The following is a 21,565-nucleotide window of genomic DNA, read 5'->3' as shown; positions in this document are numbered from 1 at the left end:
CAGCTCAGGGTGATTTCCTTCCCCGCCGCCACTGACTGGGGTTGGGAGATTTCCGACACCTCCGGGGGCCGCAGGAGACCTGGGGAATGAAACATCCAGAGACAGTTACAGGCCCCGTAAGGGGGAGACGGGGCCTGGTGGGGGCTGCTCCCCCCTCCCTTCAGACAGGAGAGATCTGACCCCTCGGTGGGGCTGTAACCCCATAAAATCACCCCCATGTGTGACACTGTTACACCCCGACCCATCGGCGTCTCCAGCCGGAAACGGGGACGAAGAATATTAGCTTCCAAAGCTCCTTCATCCCTCACGGACCCCGCCGGGGGCAGCGACTCCTGCTCATTCCCCGTCTGACCCCAGGAGCCCCCCTCACCTGTGTCCACGGCTCGGATCTCTCTCTCGATGGGAGTCTCCCGGGGGCTTTGCTGAACGGACACTTGGACTCTGAGCTCCGGACGGTTCAATTCCTGGCTGGGGATTCTCCAGATGCTGGTAGCGCTGAACGTGAGATCCGGGTTCTGGCTGTATTTAGTTGGTTCACACTTTTCCCAGGCTTTCCCGTCAAAGCTCCACTGGATCCGGTGAATCTCCCTGGGGTAAAAGTTCTGGATCTGGACGGCAAAGAGCACCTCATCCCGGGGCCCCCAGTGCGGTAACACCTGGATCCCGGACACCTGCGGCCGGGCTGAGCAGACAGCAGGAACGTCAGTGACGGGGCAGTCGGAGGCCGGGGGCTCCATGTGGCTCAGTGACACCCCATCCGTCTCAGTCCTGCTCCCCAGGGCCGGCGCGTCGTCCCAGCAGGAATTATTTCCCCAGCTTGGAGCGAGCTCCCCCCCTGCCTGACCTCCCCCGGCCGAGCGCCAGGCCCTGAGTGTGGGGCCCTGTGACCCTCAGAGCCGGGGCGATTCCCCGCTTACCAGGAGGGGAGGGGAGCCAAGACGTGGTCTTGTTCCCACTGGGAGACTTAGGGCTGAGTGGGGCCTGGCCCAGCCATGGGGAGCAGGGGGAGGGAACAAGTACCTGCCCCCCTGCCCATCCCCCACACACAGCCCCAGAGAAAGCTGCAGCCCTTTCACTCGCTGGAGCCTGGGGCTGCAGCCCCCTAGAGGGAGCGGGGGGAGGTGGGGCTGCCCCCCGAGGGTACATGGCCCCGGCTGGCAGGGAGAGGGGAGGTGCTGTACCGTCCCCAGGGGTGAGGGACTGAGCACCCAGCCCCTGCACTCACTGGGGCTCCAGCATGGGGGGCACGTGGGGGTCAGCGAGGGGCTGATGGGGCCAGAACTGCTGCGATTTCACGGGCTGTGTTCGGCCGTTTCCCTTCACCCGCGGAATGGACGAGACGCTCCAGTGACCAGAGATTTCAGACAGAGACACTCACCTGTCACCTGCAGCTCCCGGCTGCGTCTCTCCAGGGGGGTCTGTAGGGCGACGTGTCCCACCCGGCAGACGTACTCGGCCCCCTGGTCTCTCTGCAGCGAGGAGGTGAAGCTGAGTCTCGTCTCCTGCTGGAAGCTTTTCCCGTCCTGTGTGCGGGGAGCTCCGGGCTCGATTCTGTACTCGGCAGAGCCCTGCAGGGGAACAGCAGCCCCGGCCCCCCGGCCCCTCCTGAGCCAGGTCACACTCAGCGCCCCAGGGAAATGCCCCGTCATGCGGCAGCTCAGGGTGATTTCCTCCCCCGCCGTCACTGACTGGGGTTGGGAGATTTCCGACACCTCCGGGGGCTGCAGGAGACCTGGGGAATGAAACACCCAGAGACAGTTACAGGCCCCGTAAGGGGGAGACAGGGCCTGGTGGGGGCTGCTCCCCCCTCACTTCAGACAGGAGAGATCTGACCCCTCAGTGGGGCTGTTACCCCATAATATAACCCCCATGTGTGACACTGTTAAACAGCGACCCATCGGCGTCTCCAGCCGGAAATGGGGACGAGGAATATTAGCTCCCAAAGCTCCTTCATCCCTCAGCGACCCCGCGGGGAAAGCAAGTCTGCTCATTCCCCGTCCGACCCCGGGGAGCCCCCATCACCTGTGTCCCCAGCTCTGATCTCTCTCTCGATCTGGGGCTCTTGGAGCCTTTGCTGAATGAACACTCGGACTCTGAGCTCCCGATGGTTCAGTCCCTGGCTGGGGAGTCTCCAGACGCTGGTAGCACTGAACGTGAGATCCGGGTTCTGGCTGTATTTAGTTGCTTCACACTTTTCCCAAGGTTTCCCGTCACAGCTCCACTGGATCTGGTGAATCTCCCTGGGGTAAAAGTTCTGGATCTGGACGGCAAACGGCACCTGATCCCGGGGCTCCCAGTGCGGTAACACCTGGATCCCGGACACCTGCGGCCGAGCTGAGCAGATAGCAGGAGTGTCAGTGACAGGGGCAGTCGGAGGCCGGGGGCTCCATGTGCCTCTGTGACACCCCGTCCGTCTCAGCCCCGCTCCCCAGGGCCGGCGCATCGTCCCAGCGGGAATTATTTCCCCAGCTTGGAGTGAGCTCCCCGCTACCTGACCTGCCCCAGCTGAGCACCAGGTCCCAGAGACAGCTGCAGCCCCTTCACTCGCGGGAGCCTGGGGCTGCAGCCCCCTAGAGGGAGCGGGGGGAGGTGGGGCTGCCCCCTGAGGGTACATAGCCCCGGCTGGCAGGGGGAGGGGAGGGGCTGCACCGTCCCCAGGGGTAAGGGACTGAGCACCCAGCCCCTGCACTCACTGGGGCTCCAGCGTGAGGGGCACGTGGGGGTCAGCGAGGGGCTGATGGGGGTAGAACTGCTCCGATTTCACGGGCTGTGTTCGGCCGTTTCCCTTCACCCCCGGAATGGACGAGACGCTCCAGTGACCAGAGATTTCAGACAGAGACACACCCGTCACCTGCAGCTCCCGGCTGCGTCTCTCCAGGGGCGTCTGTAGGGCGACGTGTCCCACCCGGCAGACGTACTCGGACCCCTGGTCTCTCTGCACCGAGGGGGTGAAGCTGAGTCTCGTCTCCTGCTGGAAGCTTTTCCCGTCCTGTGTGCGGGGAGCTCCGGGCTCGATTCTGTACTCGGCAGAGCCCTGCAGGGGAACAGCAGCCCCGGCCCCCCGGCCCCTCCAGAGCCAGGTCACACGCAGATCCCCGGGGAAATGTCCCGTCATGAGGCAGCTCAGGGTGATTTCCTCCCCCACCGTCACTGACTGGGGTTGGGAGATTTCCGACACCTCCGGGGGCTGCAGGAGACCTGGGGAATGAAACACCCAGAGACAGTTACAGGTCCCGTAAGGGGGAGACGGGGCCTGGTGGGGGCTGCTCCCCCCTCATTTCAGACAGGAGAGATCTGACCCCTCAGTGGGGCTGTTACCCCATAAAATCACCCCCGTGTGTGACACTGTTACACCCCGACACATCGGTGTCTGCAGCCAGAAAGGGGGACGAGGGATATTAGCTCCCAAAGCTCCTTCATCCCTCAGGGACCCCCCAGGGGGGCAGCGATTCCTGCTCATTCCCCATCCGCCCCCAGGGAGCCCCCCTCACCTGTATCCCCGGCTCTGATCTCACTCTCGATTGCGGGGTTTTGAGGGGTTTGCTGAACAGACACGGTGACTGTAAATTCTGGACGGGTGATTTGGTCACTGGGGATTCTCCAGACGCTGGTAGCACTGAACGTGAGATCCGGGTTCTGGCTGGAGTCGGTCAGTTCACACTTTTCCCAGGTTTTCCCATCACAGCTCCACTGGATCCGGTGAATCTCGCTGGGGTAAAAGTTCTGGATCTGGACGGCAAACGGCACCTGATCCCGGGGCTCCCAGTGCGGTAACACCTTGATCTCGGACACCTGCGGCTGGGCTGGGGACAGACAGCAGTGAGAATGGGGCTGGGGTTTTAGCCCAAGCCAGGATCCCCTGCAGGTGAACCCCCTTCCCGAATAGTTACTCTGCTCTGTGTGTCTGGTTCACTCTCCTTATAACTGCTGGAGACCCCGCGATGCGCTCAGTGATATACGGGTGTGATGGAGCCTGCATGGACGCGGGGTCTGAGCAGCTCTGCTCTGCCAGCTGGCGACGAACTGGGCACGAGACCCCAGGAGCAGGCTGTATTTCCACACACATCCCTACTCTGCCACAGTGATCCGTTCGGGCTGTTGTGGGTTAAAATTCACAGTGGGGCACTGAAGTGTTGTCGGGCTGATTGTGTGAGCGCAGGGGAGCAGGACTGTGCGTAATGTGTTCTGGATGCTGGGATGTTGCTGCTCTTGGACAACTAACCGTGAGTGGGGTGCCGTGGAGAAACAGGGGGAGCAGCATGTTACAGGGACATCCACCCTTTACATTTAACATTCCCTCAGTTTCCCGCCTTGCAAAGGGCACTGCCCAGCAATCTGTGGGGTGGGTGTTTGCTCAGGGTTTGCAGGCTTTGGAATCCTTGTGGTGTTTTCCCAAGTGAATGCTGAGTCCCCTCTCCCTTGTAACGAGGGTTTGTTTGTCAGACACTCTCAGTGCTTGCGAGTGGGGGAATATTCCCTCAGAGGCCCCCAGGGGTGGGGTTTGGTTTTCCTGGATTACTGGGTGGGGGCTGGAGCTGGTTCTGTGCTGTACTGTTCAGGGGAACCCCCAGACATCGAACCCGGCCCTTGCTGTTGCCGACAGCCCCTGGCAGACGGGTTACGGGTGGAAAGGGGGGGACTGAACTCCTGTTGCAGGGGAGTGAGTCCCCAGACACAGCGCAGCCCTGGGAGAAGGAACAGACACGCCTGGGGACTTGCAGCCCGATAGTCTCCCCAGTGAAGAGGTCAAGGCCACGGAGCCCAACGGGGGCCCTGAGCCCTGCCGGGAGGGGTGGGGGGGCTGAGCCCAGCAGAACACACACGATTGTTTGATTGTCTGCAGACCCTGCCAATTGCTGCGTCTCATTCTGCAACCATCAGGGGGCGGAGCTTGGCAGAGACCCACCCACCAGTGCCTTTTACATCCCCACATGACCCCAGGGACCCTGGGCCCTTGCAGAGACTCAGCCGGGTGGGAGGCACCAGCCAGGTGCCCCTGAGCAAACGGTGCCTATAAATCGGGACTCCTCCCTGGCCCAGTTCCCTCCGTCCTCCCAGCAGGTCCCGCCGCTGATAAAGGAACCATAGCTAATCAATGGCTGAGAACGCGCTAAACCTGGGGGGATGGTGCTGGGGTGGGAACACGCCTTCCCCAGGCAGGATACAGCCCAGGCTGGGGTTTCTTGCCTGTGTCCTGAGCTGTGACCAGAGCCCTCGGCCCCCAGGACTGGCAGATACAGACACCTGCACCAGGGCCCAGTGGCTGTTTATCCCGGCCGGAGGCTGCTGGGGTCAGTGCTGGGATCCCCCCACGTTAACCAGAGACCGTCCCCCAGACCGGACACAACGCGCCCTCCCTGCACTGAACCAGACCCAAACTACCGGCTCTGACAGCCCATCGGCTGCTGGAGTCCCTGGGCGTTCGCTGGACTCTGCTTGGCTCAGGGGCGGGGTCCTAGCAACACATCACAGCCCTGGGGACACTCACCCCACGGCCGGATCTCCCCGGACTCTCGCTGCTCTCGGATCCCGCTGGCCTCGTGGTGGAAGCTACAGCTGTCCCGTGCCCCGTTATCCATGAGGCAGGTCCGTGATCTCTCCTGTGTCGCTCTCCAGCGCTGGGGCTGGGGGTGTAACAGCGGCTGGTGCTCAGGCCCCTCCCCAGCCTCGCTGACCCCGTCAGTCCCGATCAGCGTCCTGTCCTGTCCGTGTATCCGCTCCCATGTCACAGCCGTGTCCTCGGGGAATGTCCCCTCCATGGCATCGCCCGGCACCAGCACCTCAGAGACGGATTTGGAGACTTTCCCATCTGGTACCTCAGAGTCGGAGTAGGGAACTTTCCCATCAGTGCTGGTGGGGGCACAGCGGCCTAGGCAGAGGGGGAAGGTGAATAGCATCGACAAGGCACAGACTCAGTGGCTAATGGACTCTTCCCGACCCGCTGCTCCCTCAGGGGCCCTGTGGCCCCCCTGTGGTGGCTAATGGATCCCCCGCTTCCTCCCCCCAGTGGCTCATGGCATCGGCAGTTACCTTTCCATCGGCACCAGAAGTAAGTGGCTAACGCTGTCGTCACCATGGCCAGTGTTACCGAGATCCCCAGCACTGCTGTGAGCGCCGTGGTGGAACCATGCGCCTCTGCACGGGAAGGAGATGGAGACAGGGTCAGATCTCGCCCCGTACCGCCCCCAGGGCCGGCTTTAGGCCAATTCCACCAATTCCCCCGAATCGGGCCCCGCGCTTAAGAGGGCCCCACGCCCAGTGGCAGGGTCGCCCAGAGTGGGGGGCAAGTGGCAGAGAATCCCTTCCCTGGCTAGAGGCACCTTTTTAATTTTTACTCACCCAGCGGCGCTCCAGGTCTTTGGCAGCGGGTCCTTCACTCGCTCCGGGTCTTTGGTGGCACTTTGGCGGCGGGTCCTTCAGTGCTGCCGAAGACCTGGAGCGAGTGAAGGACCCGCCGCCAAAGACTAGGAGCGCGGCCCGATGAGTACAAGCCCCACATGTTTTTTTTAACGTGTTTTTTTTTTTTTTTAGTCATCCCTGTCGGGGCCCCGTGGAAACTGTTTGAATCGGGCCCCGCACTTCCTAAAGCCGGCCCTGACCGCCCCTCACCCCCGACCTTCACAGCCACCTCCTGCGGCTGCAGACTGGTTCCAGCACACGGCAAGGACACGCAACCCCCAGCCTGCGGGTCACTCCTTGGAGCTGTTTGTGGTGGGCCCTTGGCTCCGGCCCGGGTTGTACATTCCCATGGTTACCGTACCCCAATGCAGCAGCAGGGCAGGCTGTGCCACGTTCCTGACCACTCAGCAGTGGCGTAGCCAGGTTCTAAGTGCAGGGGGAGCAAACATTAAAAAGGCGCCCCCCCTTGGCTCCTCCTCTGGCCGCTCCGCGCCCCCCCCCTTGGCTGACTCCCCCAGCCCTGCTGCCCTCCCCCCGCCCCCACCCCATGGCTCCTCCGGCCGTGCTGCGGGCTGCCATGTGCGAGGCTGCGGCTGCAGGGGCTTGTACCATCCGGCAGCCGGAATCCCTGAGCGTCAGCCGCAGCCTCGCACATGGCAGCACAGGGAACCACTGCGGCGGGCGGAGCAGCGCCAGGGCCGGCCACAAGCTTCCCACCTCCCCCTGCCCTGCCACGGTCACCGGCGCGCAGCTCCCAGCCGCATCGCCGCCCCGCACTGGGGGCTCTCCTTCGCTTCCTGGGGCACCGCCGCTAGGCTCTCCCCGGGCGCTGCAGCCAGGAGCCGGGCACCATAGCCAGGCTCCCCACCCACCGGCTCGACTCCAGGGCGCTGAGACGGCCCCAGGACTGAGCGGCTTCTCCCTCCCACCAGCAGCGGCAGAGGCACCGGATACCACCCCGGGGCCCTGCTGCCTGAGCTGGGGAGGGGCCCGTGCACTAGGGCGCAGCGCCCCCACCTCTCCAAGGCTCAGGGCGCACAGCGCGCCAGCGGCTTCCTGCGCTGAAAGCGCCTCCGAGCCCCCCTCGCTCCTCCGGCCATGCTGCCCCCCCCATGGCTCCTACGGGTGTGCTGCCCCCCCCCGCCTGCAGGAGCCCAGCGCCGGCCCGGCAGGCCAAGCTTCAGAGCGAAGTGTGGGCCCTTCCCGCTGGCGCCATGGTAACCCCTAACTAAGGCACCTCTTTTGGAAAATGTGCTGAGGGGAAGCGGCTGCTTCCCCTGCACCCCACTAGCTACGCTACTGCCACTCAGCCCTGCTGCACCGAGTCCCTTCAGCACCTGGCGTTTTACGGGGTCTCCAGCCCAGACTCACCTGTGACATCCAGGGGGAACTCCTCCCGCAGGGGCTGGGCCAGAGCCGCGTGGCTGACGTGACAGGAGAAGATGCTGCCGGAGTCACTCACGGTGGGGGTGAATGTGTAGGTCAGGGTGAGGTTAAAGGTCCCGTCCGGGTTCCTCTGGGGGGCAGAGCGGGTGGCGTCGGTCAGAACCCGCCCGTCTCTCAGCCACGTGACGGCGATGTCCTGGGGGTAGAATCCCCACACGTGGCAGGGGAAGGAGGTCGCTGTGTCTGTCCCGGCCGATCGCTGGGGGATGGAGAGTCTGGGAGCAGCTGGAATGCGAGGCAGAATTAAATTCCTGCTTAAATTTTCCAGGAAACAAAACATCCCAAGTCCCTGGATTTTCTGTCACTTTGGGGCAGGAGCGGAGCTGGGCCAAACCTGGAAGATGCCAGAAGTTTACACCAAACCACCATCATCATCAAGGCAAATCCCAAAAGGCCATGGCATCCATGCAGATCGAGCGGCACATGGGTTGATCTGTAAGCCCTTAAGGTGGTTGGTGGGTTGTTCAGCCTGTGTCTCTCACTGATGATCTTATCACACCACCAAAGCCGTACCAGTCACCACAGGCCGTAAAGCAGCCCTGCTTGGGAACGTGCTTCGTATTTATATTTCTGCTCCAGGACACAAACTGTGCTGAGCTGTCCTCCCCCAGCGCTGAGACTGAGACCTGGCTGGTCCCAGTAGCTAACGGCCACTAATTAAGTAAGTGACAAGAGACGACTTTGTGGAGTTTGGACAATGAATTGAGTCAAATGGGCTCATGATTAAAGGCAATTGCAATCACAATTCCAAAAGAAACAAGAGGAGAAATTCTAAACCTCGTCCATAAAGCACGTCAAGGATCAACTCAATGCCAGATAACCCTGTTGTTCTGCATTTGGGTACGATTCAAAGACACTTTACAAACGGATCTGCTCTGAACCCCAAAGACAGCGTGACTGAGTCACTATTGTCAATGGTAGGAAAGTAGCACTTCAAGGGGGACATGTCTCGGGATGCTGAATTGTATTACACTGTTCAGCCACTGGGGCACTGGGTGCAACACACCTTCTCTAAGCTCACAACAGCCAGACCTGGCAGAGCATTACCGGATCTCAGGATGAACATATCTGGGGTGTGGAAGCCAGCTCTGACCCAGTCCAGATCTGGTACAGAAGACCATGACACTGGTGGAGCTCGCAGGTGCCACCCTGAGCTTAACGCACCTCCCCTAACCAGGAGAAACTCCCTGTAGCAGAGTGATGGAGATGGGGATCCCTGTGTCTCTATGCTCCAGTCCCTCTAGCCCAGACTCACCTGTGACATCCAGGGGGAACTCCTCCTGCAGGGGCTGGGCCAGAGCCGCGTGGGTGACGTGGCAGGAGAAGTTGCTGCCGGAGTCGCTCGCGGTGGGGGTGAAGGTGTAGGTCAGGGTGAGGTTAAAGGTCCCGTCCGGGTTCCTCTGGGGGGCAGAGCGGGTGGCGTCGGTCAGAACCCGCCCGTCTCTCAGCCACGTGACGGTGACGTCCCCGGGGTAGAATCCCCACACGTGGCACAGGAAAAAGCTCTCAGTATCTTTCCTGGCCGATCGCCGGGGGATGGAGATTCTCGGAGCCGCTGGAAGTTACAGAGGAGCAACAAGTTTGACTCTCACATCCTCACCAACACTGCCCCTTGCCCTTGTTTGTGAGCATTCACACAACACTGCACGGGGGGCACCACACATACACACCCCTCTCACACCCCACACCTTGCAGGGAATCCAGCAGTACAGGGACCCTGGCCCATCACACCCACCAGCCCAGCGTGTTTCTCTTAGGGGCCAGTCTCCTCACCGGCCACGCTGAGGGTCGTCTCACTCTGCAGCTCCTCCACGCCGTACCCGACGACACATTTATAGGGCCCCTGGTCAAACGGCGTCACTCTGGCCAGCGACAGCGAGGCGTTCCCGTTCCTTAGCTCCTGTTCCGAGATGCTGGCTCCGGGCTGGGGATCCCCCTGCCCCGGGGGGTACTCCAGTATCCGGCGCCCTGAGAAATACCACTGAACCCGCAGGGAGCTCAGGTCAATCTGCTCCCCAATGCTGAACCGGCATTTCAGCAGCGCCCCAGAGCCCAGCGGGGCCTGGGAGGACGGGGGGGTGTAGATCTGCAGCTGGGAGCCTGCTAGGAGAAAAGAGACGTCCGGCTGAGCGGGGAGAGGGGCTGATCCAGCAGCGCAGCCCGTAGCCCCTAACAGCAGAGCCCCAGCCAGGCCCTGAGTGATGTAGATAAATCTCTGATAATTTTCATATGACTTTACATTGTGCCTCTTCGTATAACCTTGTGGTGGGTCTACCCACGTGTAACCTCTGTTTTCATGGGACTTTGTATCAAAGCCTCATTTAGAAACTTTGCATTGCCCTTGGTATAATGTTATAGCCCCTAAGGATAGAATAAGATAGAAGAAAAATGTCTTTTTGCTAGCAGTAGAACAAGAGCTCTCCCCCGCCCCCCACTCTTAATCAATTGCCCTGTTGAATGAATGAGGTGTGGATGAGCAAGGCATGGAAGGCAGCACCTCCAGACAGCCTCAACTGTTGGAGTATCAGGGGGTAGCCGTGTTAGTCTGTATCTACAAAAACAACAAGGAGTCTGGTGGCACCTTAAAGACTAACAGATTTATTTGGGCATAAGTTTTCGTGAGTAAAAACCTCACTTCTTCGGATGCAACTGTTGGAGAGGGGCTGGGAGCCAGACCCAAGGACAATAAAATGTGTCAAGTGGGCTCATTAAAGACAAGCAGACATACCGACGGCCTCGGGGGTTAAAAGCAAGCACCTTCTTTTGGAAACACCCTCTTTGCAGCATTGGGACAACACTCAAAAGAAAGCAGCACAAAGGACCAATGGACACAGACACAGAGTTTGAATCTGGTATAGATTTGCATAAGAGGAAAGCTGCTATAAAAGTGAGGTGTCTTGCAGAGGACCCCGGGTCTCGTCTTGTCAACATGGGAGCATCGATCCGGATCGGCAGAAGCCCGGCTCCACCCCCTCCCTCATCTAACTCACCTGGCCAGTGAAGTTAAGGGGAGCAACTAATTGGTAACAACAAGACGGAGTGTGTTTGTGTGTGTGAGTGTAAGTGTAATATATTATATGCATATAATACAGTGTTAATGAATACATGTATTACTAATAAATGTGGCGTTTTGTCTTATTCCCCCTGAAAAGATCCTGTGCAGTACTTTAAGTACAACATTTTGGAGGAGAATGCGAAAGGGGGAGCAAGCATAGAACCCACAGTTATTATAAAACTGGTGTGCACACCGCCAGCTTTAGCAAGCCTGGCACTAGAGGAAAAAGAGCGTAAACTTTCAGTTAATTAACCAAACTCTGAAGGATATAGGAGTTTAGGTTTAAATTGTGTTATAGAGGTACATACACCCTCAGCCGTAGCAAGACTGAGCTAAAGAGGAGAACTTAGTGTTTCTCACTCTGATCCGGGGAAGGATTTGTATAATTGGTGTATGAACCCTCGGTGGTAGCAGACCGAGTAATACAGAGGGAAGCTTAGCGTCTCTCCCTCTGGCCCAGAGTGGGTTAAAAACGTAAGATGCAGATCTTGTTCTGTTAAACCAAACTCTGAAGGATATAGGAATTTGGGCAGTGTAGTGTGAATCATAGAATCATAGAATATCAGAGTTGGAAGGGACCTCAAGAGGTCATCTAGTCCAACCCCCTGCTCAAAGCAGGACCAATTCCCAGCTAAATCATCCCAGCCAGGGCTTTGTCAAGCCGGGCCTTAAAAACCTCCAAGGAAGGAGACTCCACCACCTCCCTAGGTAACGCATTCCAGTGTTTCACCACCCTCCTAGTGAAATAGTTTTTCCTGATATCCAACCTGGACCTCCCCCACTGCAACTTGAGACCATTGCTCCTTGTTCTGTCAAGGTTTATGTTTGGTTTATGTTTGTTTGTTTGTTTGTTTTTTGTAAGTAATATTGTGGTAATTTCACAATTTTGAAAAAAATGTTTAAGGAATGGGACCAGGAAGGGTGGGGGCTAGTTGAAAAGCCCACCCTCCTTGCTAAATTGATAGTGGAACAAGGCTTGTGCCCATGGAAAGGAACTGTTTATTGAAAAAAGCAGGATCGGGCCCAGGCAAGCAACAGATAGAGAAACTGGAAAACAGGTTGGGTACAGAGAGTTAAAACAGCACTCTCAAATCTTACAGCAGCAGTAACATCAGAAGAAGAAACATTTGAGACCCCAGAATAGGGTTACCATGTTTTGAGCCTCCAAAAGGAGGACACTTCACCTGGCCCCGGCCCCGCCCCCGGACCCCCAGCCTAGCCCCCCCTGGCCCCGCCGGCCCCCGGCCGAGCACTCCTGGCCCGCTCAGCACCCCCCAGCCCTGCCGACCCGCTCAGCACCCCCCGGCCCAGCCCCCGGCCGAGCACTCCCCCGGCTCCGCTGGCGCTCGGCCCCGTCGGCCCCCGGGCCCCCTGGACCCGGCCCCACCGGTGCTCGGCCCCGCCGGCCCCCGGCGCTTGGTGCCCCCGGTCCCCGGCACCCCCGGCGCTCGGCCCCGCCGGCCCCCGGCACTCGGCGTTCCCGGTCCCCGGCCCCGCCGGCCCCCAGCCCCGCCGGCCCCCGGTCCCCGGCATCCCCGGCGCTCGGCCCCGCCAGCCCCCGGCGCTCGGCGCCCCCGGCCCCCCTGGTCCCCGGCACCGCCGGCGCTCGGCCCCGCCAGCCCCCGGCGCTCGGTGCCCCCGGCGCTTGGCACCCCCAGCCCAGCACTGCCGCCCGCATGTCCCGATTTTCCCGGACATGTCCGGCTTTTTGGGATTTCCCCCCGGACGGGGATTTGGAGCCCAAAAAGCCGGACATGTCCGGGAAAATCCGGACGTATGGTAACCCTACCCCAGAAGGGGGCAGACCTTTGGGACTCCTCTGGAGATTGGGAAGGGGGATATTTGGGTAAATTCCTCCTCCCAGGGCCAAAATGCCATTGAAACAGTTAACAACAGTGCCTGCTTCTTTCTCAGATCTCCAGGCCATGGCAAAATGGCTGGAGATTTTAAAACAGATTTTTTTTCTAGATGGAGTGTTAACGCCCTTTTACTGAGAGAAAGGGAGGATTTACACTCACAAGAAATGCACCATTTAATTAGCATTTGTGCAGCCCCAAGTACCAAACACACTGTGGCAGAGACCAAGCAGGTTCTGCCAGGGTGAAAGCACTGTGCTAATTTGTTTCCAAGCTTCTATCTTTCAGGCTCTGAACCAGAACATCAGGAGAGCTGGTACCAGCTGAAGAGTTATAAAATACCATGGTTCTAGTGTCATGACAAAGTCTGTGTTGCATGTTCTGTGTCTGTCTCTAGTGGTGTCCTGTGCTAGCATTGGGTCCAGAGAGAGGGGATACTACACTAGACAGGGCAAATGTCTTTTCCTCTCTCTACTTCCCCCATCTCCATCCAACTTATCAATCACCACTTGTGTCCAAAAGACTTTGGTCCCCAGGGCATCAGGTTTATTTTTGGTTAGGTTCTCTAATAGTCATTTTGTTGTTAATTTTTGTTATTAATACATTTGTATTGTTAGTTACATTTGCTTGTATTATTATTAATTCCACACTTTCCTCTATGCACTCTGGTTCTATTTCCCCAAGCGCTGAAGGGTAGTTCTTGGGCCCCCATAACCTGTAATACCTTGGCCCATAATTGTATGGCCCCATCTTTCAGGTCCCCAGAAACCTCTGAGAACAACTGTTAAAAATAGGGGATTCTACAACATTTTAGCAACTGAATGTTAGTTTAAGTCCAAATCAGCTTAACCTTGCATAACAACTGTGGTACTCCTACAAAATTTTATTTGTTGTGTGTGCTTAAGAAGGTCCTGACCTCAGTGACTTTTATTGTTTGATGGCTATTGCAGCATCAAACTGGGGCCTCATTTTGTTTGTCAATGTACCCAATTATTGGAATGGTAATGGTTTTGTTGTATTTCCAATTATTATAATTATAATTGTTTGCATTTGTGTTTATGTTATATCTGGTGTTTAGTCAATTGTAATGGTTTTAGTTATATTCACCTGGTTATAATTGTTTGGTTTGTTTGCATCAAATACAAAAGATTTATATGGTGACCACTCAAGAATTGTTCTCGAGAGGTCAAAAGAGGGACAATGTAGATAAATCTCTGATAATTTTCATATGACTTTACATTGTGCCTCTTCATATAACCTTGTGGTGGGTCTAACCCACGTGTGACCTCTGTTTTCATGGGACTTTGTATCAAAGCCTCATTTAGAAACTTTGCATTGCCCTTGGTATAATAAACTGTTGGAGAGGGGCTGAGAGCCAGACCCAAGGACAATAAAACGTGTCAAGTGGGCTCATTAAAGACAAGCAGACATACCCACGGCCTCGGGGGTTAGAAGCAAGCACCTTCTTTTGGAAACACCCTCTTTGCAGCATTGGGACAACACTCAAAAGAAAGCAGCACAAAGGACCAATGGACACAGACTCAGAGTTTAAATCTGGTCTAGATTTGCATAAGAGGGAAGCTGCTATAAAAGTGAGGTGTCTTGCAGAGGACCCCGGGTCTCGTCTTGTCAACATGGGAGCATCGATCCGGATCGGCAGAAGCCCGGCTCCACCCCCTCCCCCATCTAACTCACCTGGCCAGTGAAGTTAAGGGGAGCAACTAATTGGTAACAACAAGACGGAGTGTGTTTGTGTGTGTGTGTGTGTGTGTGTGTGTGTGTGTGTGTGTGAGTGTAAGTGTAATATATTATATGCATATAATACAGTGTTAATGAATACATGTATTACTAATAAATGTGGCGTTTTGCCTTATTCCCCCTGAAAAGATCCTGTGCAGTACTTAAAGTACAACACTGACCTCACCCTGCCCAGCAGGAGTCACCGCCCCAGGCCAGGGCAGTCCCAGCCCACAGGTGCCCAGCGCGGGGCACGTAGTGAGGAGCTGGGCCCTGCCCCCACCTTATGGGGATGGCAAAATCCTTATAATTTTCCCTCTACCCCCTCAATACTCCCGTCTGCCTCCTGCCCCCTTCCCCTGCAATACTGCCCATGTCTCCCCCATTCCCTCCCCGGCTCCTGTCACACTCTGGGGCATTCACACGGGCTCAGGGCAGACCCGGCGGCTGAGGCCGGGCAGAGCTGGGCAGTGACTAGGGCCTGTCCCCGGGACTTTACTCTGCCGGGGAGCCCCGGGGCCCTGCCCTGCCCTCCTACAGGACACCAGGGGTCTGTACTTACCGGCCACCCCAAGGACAAGGAGGGGGATGAGGAGACCCCCCAGCCTACGTCCCCACAGAGTCGCCATCTCCGGAGCTGGCAGGGCCCCCAGCGAATTCCCTTTCACTTTCCATGGATCACAGGGAGGGGCTGTAACAACGTGCAAAGTGCAAGGATCAGGAGTTCTGATGTCGCTGGGTGAGGCTCAGACACACCTACCTGGCGCTGGCACCAACGTGCTCCCTGGGACAGTGCCTGCCCCCCGCACACACCGTCAGGGACTGGCTCAGAGGTGGCACCCACCTGTGCTGACAGGGAGCCATTCACTGCTGCACAGACCCATGCCCGAACAGCAGTCCCCGCTCCCAGCGCTCTGGGGCGAATTGGCCCAGACTTAAAAGTGACAATTCTTCAACAAAAAAACCTTCAAAAATAGACTCCAACGAGAAACTGCAGAACTGGAATTAATTTGCAAACTGGACACCATCAAATTAGGCCTGAATAAAGACTGGGAGTGGATGGGTCACTACAAAAAATAATTTCCCCTCTCTTGATATTCACCCCTTTTTGTCAACTGTTGAGAACAGCCCACTTCCATCGTGATTGAATTGGCTCCTTAGCCCTGACCCCACTTGGTAAGGCAACGCCCATCTTTTCATGTGCTGTGTATTTATACCTGCTACTGTATTTTCCACTCCATGCATCTGATGAAGTGGGTTCTAGCCCACGAAAGCTTATACCCAAATAAATTTGTTAGTCTCTAAGGTGCCACAAGGACTCCTCGTTGTTTTCGCTGATACAGACTAACACGGCTACCCCTCTGAATCCTGCTCGTACATAAAATCCACAGGCAGGGACACACCCAACTCATGAAGGCTTCTCCCCGCCACTCATGAACCAACAACAGAGAGGCTCCAGCGAATTCCCCCCAGTTCCCCAGCCTAGCACCCCAGAGCTGTACCGTCCTGCACTAGTTAGAAGCCTGAGCAGTGAAGTTCATTGACTCGGCCACGTCTACAAAGGAAAGTGGACGTGCACTAGCCTGAGCAGGTTCCCCAGGCACTTCTAGCAAAACGCACTGTCTTAGGCAAAATATCAAACAGATTTATTAGCAACGGACAGAGCTTGTGAGTGAGTATGGGCAGTAAGCGCACAGCTCAACGCTGGTTACCTAAGAAATAAAATAAATTCACACTCTTAAGTTCTATAAACTAGAGAGGATTCAAATCAAGCCGTGCCTCACCCTGGTAAATACAACAAGCAGGTTACAGATCTTGAATACACAGGCTGGAACTCTCCTTCAGCCCGGGACCACCCCCACCCCCAGTCAAAGTCCTTGTCCTGCAGACGTGTTCCAGGTGTTGCGTTGTGGGGGAGTGAGGCCACGGGATTTCCTCTCTTTTATAGTTTCTTCCAGCTGGCTGGGAAGATCTTTTTGCTATGACAAGTTTCAGAGTAACAGCCGTGTTAGTCTGTATCCACAAAAAGAAGAACAGGAGTACTTGTGGCACCTTAGAGACTAACAAATTTATTAGAGCATAAGCTTTCGTGGACTACAGCCCACTTCTTCGGATGCATCTAAATGCATCTAAATGCATCTAACTAAATTTGTTAGTCTCTAAGGTGCCACAAGTACTCCTGTTCTTCTTTTTGCTATGACATGGCTCAAGCTGTCTCCATTTTCTCCCTGGTCTCTCTGAGAAGTCTCCATTGTACACAGTTCCTGGGGTAGACTGTGGCCAGTCACTGAACGGCCCTAGGGTAAGTGGGATCCCCAATGCCACGTGCGCTGCTCTCAGCCCAGCCTGAGCCCCCCGCCCCCCTCAGGCTGCCTTGGCATGAACCAGGCTCCTGGTCTGGAACCCAGCCCGGGACAGGTGAGGATCCCACTAACCAATCTGCAGCCGCTTCTGTTCTGAGTCCCAAACTCCCCGGTGGGGCTGAGGCCCCATCCTGACACCAAAACAGCTCCTGGCCCTCAGCCAACTCCTTCTGCCTCAGTCGCCTTCATATCCACCCCCTTCTCTGGGGGGCAGAGCCCGCTGGGTCACACCGCCTCGCTCTGGCGACTGGGGTCAATGGGGAGAGTAATCCCTCTGACATCTCATTCATGCCGACTCCGGAAACCCTTGTTTGAGCATGTGCGACCCAGACTGACCCCACTCTTCCCCCAACCCAAGTAAGGGTTACTGGGGACCCAGCCTGGGGAACAAGGGCCCTGGGCTGCCTGGAATGTGCAGCGCGGGTGACGAAGCAGGGGGGTTCTTCTTGTTTTCAGTGGATTGCATGCAGAGGGGGTGGGACTCAGTTTCCCTGGGGGTTACTGGTTTAACGAGGGGAGGGGAGAGGGCGTTTGTTGGTACACAGGACCAGCAACGGAACTTGGGACCCCAGCCACTGGCCTGGAGAATGGATACCCCAGCGACTGCGGACCTGGGGACCGGGAGGCCCAGCTCAGACGCCACAGCCGGTTCTGGCCTGAGAGGAACAAAGGACGGAAGAGAGAGGTCCCCATTGACCTGTCTACCTTGGACTGAAGACAAAGGACAGGGGAGGAGCTGTTGGGGCCAGTGATAGCGGATGCCCAGCTGGGAGCAGAGGGGCTCGGGGCTGGAGAGGGGGAGCAGGCAGAGCCCACCTGGATGCAGAGAGACTGGGATGTGCTGGGCTGAGGGAGGCCAGGCCTGAGGCCCTGAGAGTTTCCTGTGCTGGGTTCAGACACTCACTAAACCTCCTGTGTTAGGCTGGCTGAGAGTCACTCCGGGCTAGAGAACGGGGGCAACAACCCCTTCGGGGGTGGAAGCCCGGGGGACCCAGAGTGAGGGGACTCCCTGAGGGGGCCCACGGCGAGAGCCGGACGTGCTAAGGCTCAGAGAGGTGCGGCTCCAGGAGGTGGAGGGGCCTGACCCCGAGAGAGAGTGGACCCCTGAGAAGGGCTGTCTCACTGAAAGGGGCACCCCCCACGGACCGCACGGGGCCAAGAGAGAGCGCGAGTCCTGTGAGTCCGTGACACCCCTGCTCTGTGTATCAGCAGCCGTGAGCGTGCCAGGCAGTGGGCCCAGGGGCTCGTCCTGGGGTGCAGCAGGGCCCAGCCAGACCAAGGCAATGCCTGACCCGAGCGCTGGCTCCCAGCAGAGAGGCCTGTGGGGATCAGGGGGCGATCGCAGCCCAGTAACAACACCTGCACAGAGGGTGCAGAGACAGCTTTACTGCGCATGGGCTGAGCACTGACAGCTGCTCAGGGTGTGAGAGCCACATCTCAGCAACGCACACGGTACAGTGAGGGGCCGGGGCTGAGGGGACATGTGGGACCACGGGGCTGCCCATGTGACAGTCTGAGCCAGGTCCAGGTTATCTGAACAGTTCCTGCGTCTGCCGCACAGGGAGGGGGATGGGCAGCTTTTATTGACACCCGGATCTCGGGGAGCAGGGATGCTGCTGCGACCTCGCGGGGGAGACAGGACCGACAGACGCAGGGATGGACCCATCAGCAATTCAGCTGGGGCCCCAGTGAGAATGAGGCGCGATGCACAGGCAGCTCCATGGGCCGCGCTCATGGGATCCCCTTCTCTAGCCGCTCAGCAGGGACGGCACCGCCTGTCCCTCTGCCGCTTCCTCTGGCTGCGCCCCACGGTAATCTCCAGCGTCGGGGGGCCCAGATCGACTCCCACACCTGTGCCAGCAACAAGGAGAGCGTTAGAGCCCAGGCAGAGGGGGACACGGTCGCTGGCAGCGCTGGGTGGGCAGAGCTCTGGCAGGTCCCTCGGACCAGTTACCCCACAGGGGAGATGCAGCCACGTCCTCCTTGCCCAAGGAACTGGCTTCCTGCCGTGAGCTCGTGTCACCAGACCGAGGGCTGGCGTCCCGGCAGGGCCGTGCCAGTACCAATGCTGTGCTCGCCCGTAGGGGCCTCTGCCCTTAGCCCTTACCTGCCCACGCCTCCTCCCAGAGCAGTAACAGCTCCAGCCCCCCAGCGCCATGGCCAGCAGGAGAGCCCCTCGCAGCGTCCACAGCAGAATCCTCAGCCCCGGCTCCAGACGGCCGCGCTCCTCCTCCGGCCCTGGCAAAGGGAGCAGGTGAGAGAGAGACGCCCGGCACCTCTGCCCCCCTGCTCCTGCCGTGGTCCCTGTGACCTGCTGCTTAGCCAGGGAGCTGAGCCCAGTTCCTGGGGAAACGCCTGGGGGTTCCCCCGCCCGGCCCGTGGACACTACAGGAGATTCCCCCGGGACGTGCCTGCCAACGGGAGCCCAGGTGTTACCCCCGGCACCAGAACGGGGGCCGGAGGGGTTGTGAGAGGTACATGCCCCATCCTGGCTCTGAAAGGGTTAATGTGGGCCGGCCCGTTACCTACCTGGCTGCACCTGGCGGAGGGCTGGCCCAGCTGAGCTGAGTCCGAGGGGAGAGGGGCCGGGTGTTATGGAGGCAGGACGTGTGGAGCAGAAGGGGCTGCGGGAGGAACACTGCCCTTGTCTGGGATTCGAGAGTTTGGGGGGCTGGGGGCGGCTCTGGGCTCCTCTCCCGAGTAGCGAAGTCGATAAGCGGCCAGGAGGCCCCTGGAGTAGCCGCCGGGGGAACAAGCCCCAGTGGGGAGGTAAAGGCAGGATCTGGCCCTCCAGGGAGGGGGGTCTAATGGAGGAACAGGCAGGGGATGAGGGTGAGCGAGCGCCCGCAGAGCAGGGTGTGAGGCCCAGGGTCCCCGAGCCAGCCCGGAGCCCTGTTGTCAGGACATTGGGCTGGTACTTGTTGGCCTTTGGTTTCCCTGGCAGAGGCGGCAGTAACACGTGAGCTGGCCGGAGAGCGGGGTCAGGAGAAGGGAGACCGCGGCAGAGCCAGAGCGACGGCTGGCAGGAGAGCCCGATACGCCACGTCCAGCCATGCGGGGGCGCCCCAGCCATGAGTCGGTTATTTACTGGGAGCACAGAGACCCCGACGGGATCCGGCAGGGGGAGATCACGGGGGTCAGTGACTAACTCGGCACGTGGGTATGGGAGGGGTGGTTCTGACGTGGGGGGCTCCACATGGGGGGAGGGAGGGATAGTGCAGGGGAGAGCCAGGAATAACGGGGTGAAATGATACAAGGGGGTTCTGGTTGGAGCATAGAATTAACCCTGGTGTAGAGGGGGTCTGTGAGCCAGGGAATCCCCTCTCCGTGGGAAGGGCCGGGAGCCCCAGAGCTGGGGGGGTCTGTGAGTCAGGGGATCCCCTCTCTGTGGGAAGGGCCGGGAGCCCCAGAGCTGGGGGGGTCTGTGAGCCGGGGGATCCCCTCTCCGTGGGAAGGGCCGGGAGCCCAGTGCTGGGAGGGGGGTGTCTGTGAGCCGGGGGATCCCCTCACCATGGGAAGGGCCAGGAGCCCCAGAGCTGGGGGGGGTGTCTGTGAGACGGGGTATCCCCTCTCCATGGGAAGGGCAGGGATCCCAGAGCTGAGGGGGGTTGTGAACTGGGGGTCCCCTCCCCAAGGAAAGTCTGGGAGCCCCAGGGCTGGGGGGCAGGTTGTGGGGGATCCTCACACCCTGGACGGGGCAGACGTGCTGAGGCCTCACCCCTGAAGGCGATCCGGAAGTCGGCCTGGCGGGACTGATTCAGCAGGGGGTGCTGTGCCCGGCAGGAGAACAGCGCCCCCAGATCCTGCTCCGTGGGGGTGAATCTGTAGACGGTCACCAGGCTGAAGGTCCCGTCCCGGTGCCCCCGGCGCGCGGCAGAGACGAAGGAGGCGTTTAGCTCCTGCCCGTCCCGGAGCCAGGACACTGCGATGTGCTGGGGGTAAAACCCCCGCACGCAGCACACCAGGGCGCTGTCCTCGTCCCTCCGCACCACAGGGCTGGGCACCTCGACCCGCGGCAGCGCTAGGGGAGACAGAGACGGGGAGTCCAGCGAGCCGGGCAGGGGAAGCTCTGCGGGGAGAGGAGGTCGCAGGGGAAGCGGCTGGGGTGGAAGGTGTGACGAACTGGGCCTGTTCTCACGGTGGTCTGTGAATGCTGACAGGGGAGTGTGCTGGGATAGTCTGCATTGCAGAATGGGATCTGCCCGAGGGCGCCCGAGGGCGCATACCTGAGTGTGTAACATGAGAACCCAGGAAGGGGTTGAAGGCGAGGCGACTCCTTAGCCCGGGAAACTGAACAAAGGCTGTGGGAGGGGTCGTAAAAGGAGAGTGCTGGAAGCAGGGAGAAGGAGGCTGGAGAGATGGCTGGGAGGCAGGGATGGCTCTGACCCCCCCCAAAGGGGGGTGGGCTGGCATGCCCTGGGACCCCAAGCTGGACCTAACTGAGGGGGGGCCCTGTTGTCTGTGCCTGCAAGACCTGTCTTGGACTGTATTCCTGTCATCCAAATAAACCTTCTGCTTTACTGGCTGGCTGAGAGTCGCAGTGAATCTCGGGAAGAGGGGTGCAGGGCCCTAACTCCCCCACAATCCGCAACAACTGGTGGCAGAGGTGGGATCTACTGCACCCCGTGGACAGCGCTTCCTGCAGTAAGTGACTGGGGAGCAGTAAAACGAAGGGGGATTGACGGGGACCAGGCGCGCTGAAGAGTGAG

General features: G+C 58.8%; 1 protein-coding gene across 1 annotated transcript; it reads right to left on the bottom strand.

Annotated features, from left to right (window-relative positions):
* Positions 1–5,571: 5,571 nt before the first annotated feature.
* On the bottom strand, positions 5,572–15,377 carry LOC128835476 (natural cytotoxicity triggering receptor 3 ligand 1-like). Its single transcript, XM_054024986.1, has 7 exons — positions 15,338–15,377; positions 9,619–9,948; positions 9,101–9,400; positions 7,771–8,070; positions 6,031–6,135; positions 5,672–5,869; positions 5,572–5,624 (listed from the first exon to the last, which is right to left on the bottom strand). Exons 1-7 carry the CDS (start codon positions 15,375–15,377, stop codon positions 5,572–5,574), a joined length of 1,326 nt encoding a protein of 441 aa, XP_053880961.1.
* Between the last annotated feature and the right edge of the window lie 6,188 nt (positions 15,378–21,565).

Source organism: Malaclemys terrapin, chromosome 4, assembly GCF_027887155.1.
Source record: "Malaclemys terrapin pileata isolate rMalTer1 chromosome 4, rMalTer1.hap1, whole genome shotgun sequence".
NCBI classification, from domain to species: domain Eukaryota; kingdom Metazoa; phylum Chordata; order Testudines; family Emydidae; genus Malaclemys; species Malaclemys terrapin.
Note: the sequence above shows the minus strand (reverse complement) of the source record. Positions and strands in the feature narration are given on the sequence as shown.

Coding starts and splice junctions, on each gene's coding strand:
- LOC128835476 (XM_054024986.1), bottom strand. CDS start 15,377: ATGGGTCTGTGCAGCAGTGAATGGCTCCCTGTCAGCACAG. Junction 8,071..9,100: donor GTTCCCCCTGGATGTCACAG/GTGAGTCTGGGC, acceptor CTCGCATTCCAG/CTGCTCCCAGACTCTCCATC. Junction 5,870..6,030: donor CTTCTGGTGCCGATGGAAAG/GTAACTGCCGAT, acceptor CCCTCTGCCTAG/GCCGCTGTGCCCCCACCAGC.